This window comes from Dama dama, chromosome 14, assembly GCF_033118175.1.
Source record: "Dama dama isolate Ldn47 chromosome 14, ASM3311817v1, whole genome shotgun sequence".
Classification (NCBI taxonomy): Eukaryota; Metazoa; Chordata; class Mammalia; order Artiodactyla; family Cervidae; genus Dama; species Dama dama.
Genome location: NC_083694.1, coordinates 51,097,584 through 51,102,431, shown reverse-complemented (window position 1 = coordinate 51,102,431; position 4,848 = coordinate 51,097,584). Strand labels below are relative to the sequence as shown.

The following is a 4,848-nucleotide window of genomic DNA, read 5'->3' as shown; positions in this document are numbered from 1 at the left end:
TTATGGAAAGAAACACTCTCAAATGTAACAGTTTCCTTTTTAATTTCTAAACCCCACCAGAAGTCCTTTAGTCTTCCTCCTCCCCAAGAGGAAAAAAAAAAAAAAAAAAGACAAAACGTATTTTATTCTGTTTGAGTCATTCACAGGGTCCCTTTAGGAGTGACCCCCTCCACACTGCCTAGTTCCCACCCTTGCTCCTTACTGTGAGTTTGAGCCAGCTATTACAGAGAAGTCCTGACTTAAGCCCAGAAGACCAAGCACATTTCCAATTGCATTTCCCTTTAATAGGTTCATGATCTGCTGTTTCCAATGTAAGACAAAAGTCACAACTTGATGTGGCTGTTGGTTAGTCGCTAAGCTGTGTCTGACTCTTTTGTGACCCCATGGACTCTAGCCCACCAGGATCCTCTGTCCACGGGATTTTTCAGGCAAGAATACTGGGTTGCCATTTCCTTCTTCAGGGGATCTTCCCAACCCAGGGGTGGAACCTGAGTCTCCTGCTTGGATTCTTTGCCACCTGGGAAGCCCCAGTCAGTGACCCAATTAGAAGAACTCAATCAGTGTTCACAGAGTGAATCCACGGTTGAACCTTTGACTCTCCTCCCCCCATGTATCCCTCCTGAGTGAATATCTGATTCAATCAAGTCATCTGATTATAGGCAAAGATCCAATTAGGATTTACCTAATGGACATTTGAAAATCTAATCAGGCATCATTTTCTGATTGGATGGTAGCAGTTGGACAGGGGGAACATGTGATTAGAAAGGCCTATAAAAACTTGAGGAATCAAAGAAGAGGTGCAGAAACTTCTTTCTCTGGATTCGCCGCCTGTCTTCTCCAAGCAACTTGGTGGCTTCTGCACCAGATCTGACCTCTGAGCACCGTGCCAACCCCAGCAGAGCTGGTAAGTTACAGACCTCAGCAAAAGACCCCTCATCTTACCTATGGTCAGCAGGTTTCCACTGGTGGCACGCAGCAGTGGTGTCAGGGAGATTTCTTTCTTTTCAGATGTATACATGTAAGCCTTTGGTTTTACCTCTAAGTGTAATTTTGCCTCAATCCCAAACATTTTGATATGTGCTTTCCTTTATATCATTTCAAAATATCTTAACCAACAAGATTTTATTTTTTAATGAAAAAGTCTAATTTTTTAATTAAATTGTTTTAATTGGAGGATAAAAAATCTATATTTTTGAAATTTTATTTACTGGCATTGAAAATATTCAGTTTGTGCAAATGGCATTCTTTTAAGGAGTCTGTTTCATCTTTCTCAGCCCGTTACCTGTGGGAACTGAGGATAGAGGCTGTACTGGGCTACACAGTGCTCTTATTCCCATAGTTTTAAGGCTCTAAGTGATGATTTGAATGTTTTCCCCCAAAAAAGGATGGATCTTAACCTTCAGGTCTTGGTACCACTCCCCAATGAAACATGATTAAGCAGTGAATGGAAATGAACAGACCAGTGGTTGGGTTTCTTTCTTCTTGATCCTTAAGAAATGTTTGTTCTGGTGCCCCTAGGGATAGAGCTATGCCACTGTGCCCACTAAGCCCAGAGAGAATATTTGCAAAATTAAGGCTCTTCTCAATTGTCAGAGCAGAGACTTCAGCTATGAGTCGGTTCCTCTGAAGGGTGGGGAGACAGATGAAGTTATGTTCATGCTTACCTGAGAAAGATCCCTTCTTCTCTGCAAGTTCTTACAGGATTCCTTTAGGAGCAGACTCAGAATGAGTGTTCAGAACCCCCTGAGACTCCTGAACCTGGCAGGGAAGACCCTACTAACCAATGAGGCCTTGGCCATTTCTGCTCTGGAGTATCTGCCCATCGAGCTCTTCCCCCCACTCTTCATGGAAGCATTCTGTGGAAGGCACAGAAAGACCTTAAAGGCCTTGGTTCAAGCCTGGCCCTTTGTCCGCCTGCCTCTGGGGGGCCTGATGCAGACACCTCATGTGGTAACGTTACAAGCAGTGCTCGAGGGACTTGATGTCCTGCTCACACAGAAGGATCGTCCAAGGTGAGTTGGATGCAGGTAATCTGATAGGATGTGGGCATCCCAAACAGACAGCTGAAGATGGGAAAGTAGATGGCACCTGGATGGGCCAGTGACTTCTGATGATGCCAATGAGGAAACACAGAGACTTGGCCATTGCTGAGCTCACTTTGGGGAATGCCTTCCAGCAGTGTAGGAGTGGCTAAGATGCAAGGGAATCTGAAAGGACAAGTCCCAGCCTCCCCCCTCCCCCGCCCCAGGGATGTCTAAGGCCACTAGAAGTAGAAGGCTAAGGAAAATGGAAGGGGAAAAGATGGAGGAAGGTGAAGCAGAGAGGGGAGAGGAGGACAAGGCAGCAGGTGATGTGGGGAATTTGAAGTAAAAACTCATGTGGGAAGTCAGAGTGTTGCCTAAATTTTGTGTGGATATTATTAAAACCATCACTGACAATCCGTTGTTTCCCCACAGGAGATGCAAACTGCGTGTGCTGGACTTAAGGAATACTGGCCAGGATTTCTGGAGAATGTGGTCTGGATCCAGTGTCCATGTGTCCTCAAGCTTTTCAGTGGCACCAGGGGCCGAGGACAGATCAAGCACTGAGACAGTCTTGGCTCCCTTCGAGGTGTTCATAGAACTTCACCTCAAGGAAAGGAGCATGGATGGATTTCTCATCTGCCTTATGAGATGGGTGGAGCAGAGGAAAGCGTCCATACACCTGTGCTGCAAGAGGCTGAGGATTCTTTCATTTTCCATGGATAAAATTATGAGGGTCCTGAGCATGGTGCAGCTGGACTGTATCCAGGAGGTATACATGAATCGCAGCTGGCATCTGTCCACCCTGGCCATGTTTGCTCCTCTCCTGGGCCAGATGAGCAATTTGCAGAGACTCCTCATCTCCCACATCAATCTGCCTGATCCCGAGGAACAGGAGGAGCACCACATTGTCAAAATTACTTCTCAGTTCCTAAGGCTGCACCACCTCCGGGATCTCCATCTGGAATCCCCCTTCTACCTCAAAGGCTGCCTGGACCAGATGCTCAGGTGAGTGTGTATCACTGACCAAGTAACAGTGAACCCAACACTAGAATATCAAATGTACTGTCCCCTTTGCTGCTCCATTGTGAACTATGGTATCACATAACCACCCAAATCTAGATAGGGGTCCAAACTGGGAGAGAGGCTCTGGAAAGGGACACTGTGCTGGAAACTATAGACTAGGAGCTAGAATCTAGGGGATGGTAATTTAGTTTCTTCTTAAGAAGAAATATCTTTTCTAGGTGACTTAGGAAAATAGGTAAGGAAAGAGGGCATTGAACACAGACAACTCCACCAGGCCTGAGCGTTCCTAAACTGAAGCTCTGTGTTCTCCAGCTTTCTGACCAGGATGAGCCTATCTCAAATTCCCTGTCTGTAAAAGGATGTTTTTTGCACCAGAGATGGTAAATAATATATGGGAAATGCATGATTCTGGAGATTATGGTAATAGGGCAGGTGTCAAAGGCATCATAAAAATTGGAAGATGGTTTGCAGATAAAGCAGGGATAGAAGTGAGCCCCACGGGCTGGCATCCTCTGTGGATGCTGTGGGATTTTGCCCACAGCATTTGTCCTCTATGCAAGTCACCCAGAAGCCTCACCTGCCTGAGATGGATGTGTGGGGCCAGAGCGCGTTCAGAAGGCAGCCTGGGTAGGAAGCATTTTAAGTATATCTCTTACTATTAACTTTCAGGGATGTCCAATCTTGATTGAGGCACGATGTCAACCTCTCCTCTGAGTTTGTTCTAGTCCCTTGCATTATCTTCATTCCTCTTCATAAGGAAGCAGAGAACATTTTTCTCTGCTTGAGTAATGAGGAGAGAGAGGTTTTTCAGACTCTATGTACTTGACCTGGTCACAGAGAAAAGGTGAAATGACTGGCTGCAATGATATTGGCCTTTCTGGGTATTAATCTTTATCAGATAATCTGTTCAAACCTGGGCTTGGGCAGATCACTTGTCTGTCAACTTGCAATCAACTTCCACCTCAGTTTCCGATACTTAATTCCTCTCTTTCTCCCCAGGTGCCTGATGACCCCCTTGGACAACCTTGGGATTACTCGCTGCCTGCTTACAGATTCAGACCTGACCCATCTGTGCCAGAGCCCAAACATCAGTCAGCTAAAGGGCCTGTATCTGAGTGGGGTCACCATGACCTACTCTAGTCCTGAGCTCCTCCCAGCTCTGCTGGAGAAAGTTTCAGCCACCCTCCAGGAGTTGTACTTAGAGCAATGTGGGATCAGGGACTCCCACTTGGAATCCATTCTGCATATCTTGAGCCGCTGTTTCCAACTCATGTCCTTCAGTCTGCGTGGGAACCTCCTCTCCATGGCCATCATGGAAAAGCTGCTGCGAAACACCTCTGGGCTGCCCAGGTTAAGTAAAGAGCTATACCCTGCCCCTCAGGAAAGTTTCAGCTCTGATGGAATCCTCCAACCCAGGAGACTTGCCCAGAGTCAGACTGAACTGCTTGAGATCCTGGAGGACTTGGGACATCCCAGGACCATCTGGATTATCTTCACGCCCCTGTCCACCCTCCGGAGATAACACATTCTATCATCGTGAGCCCATGATATACGGTGGTAATACCCTTGCTTAGTCCATAGCATTGATGGAAAGCTTTCTTCTGAGCACTTGGAAACTGAAATCTAGGACAAGATACATCGTGAAAGGAAAATAGAGCCATGGTTTCAGACATCTGCTCAATGTCAATGTGAAAAGGAAAGGTGATCCTGCAGGGAAGCAGGATTGCAGAGGGAAATACTGTCTCCCTGGAATAGGAATGCTTGTAGGGTCAGAACTAAGAACCCACATTTCCTTAGGCGG

General features: G+C 46.4%; 1 protein-coding gene across 1 annotated transcript; it reads left to right on the top strand.

Moving 5' to 3' along the window:
* The first annotated feature begins 1,725 nt into the window (after positions 1-1,725).
* On the top strand, positions 1,726-4,569 carry LOC133068859 (PRAME family member 8-like). Its single transcript, XM_061159792.1, has 3 exons — positions 1,726-2,012; positions 2,457-3,029; positions 4,047-4,569. The coding sequence occupies exons 1-3, from the start codon at positions 1,726-1,728 to the stop codon at positions 4,567-4,569; spliced, it is 1,383 nt and encodes a 460-aa protein (XP_061015775.1).
* Positions 4,570-4,848: the final 279 nt, after the last annotated feature.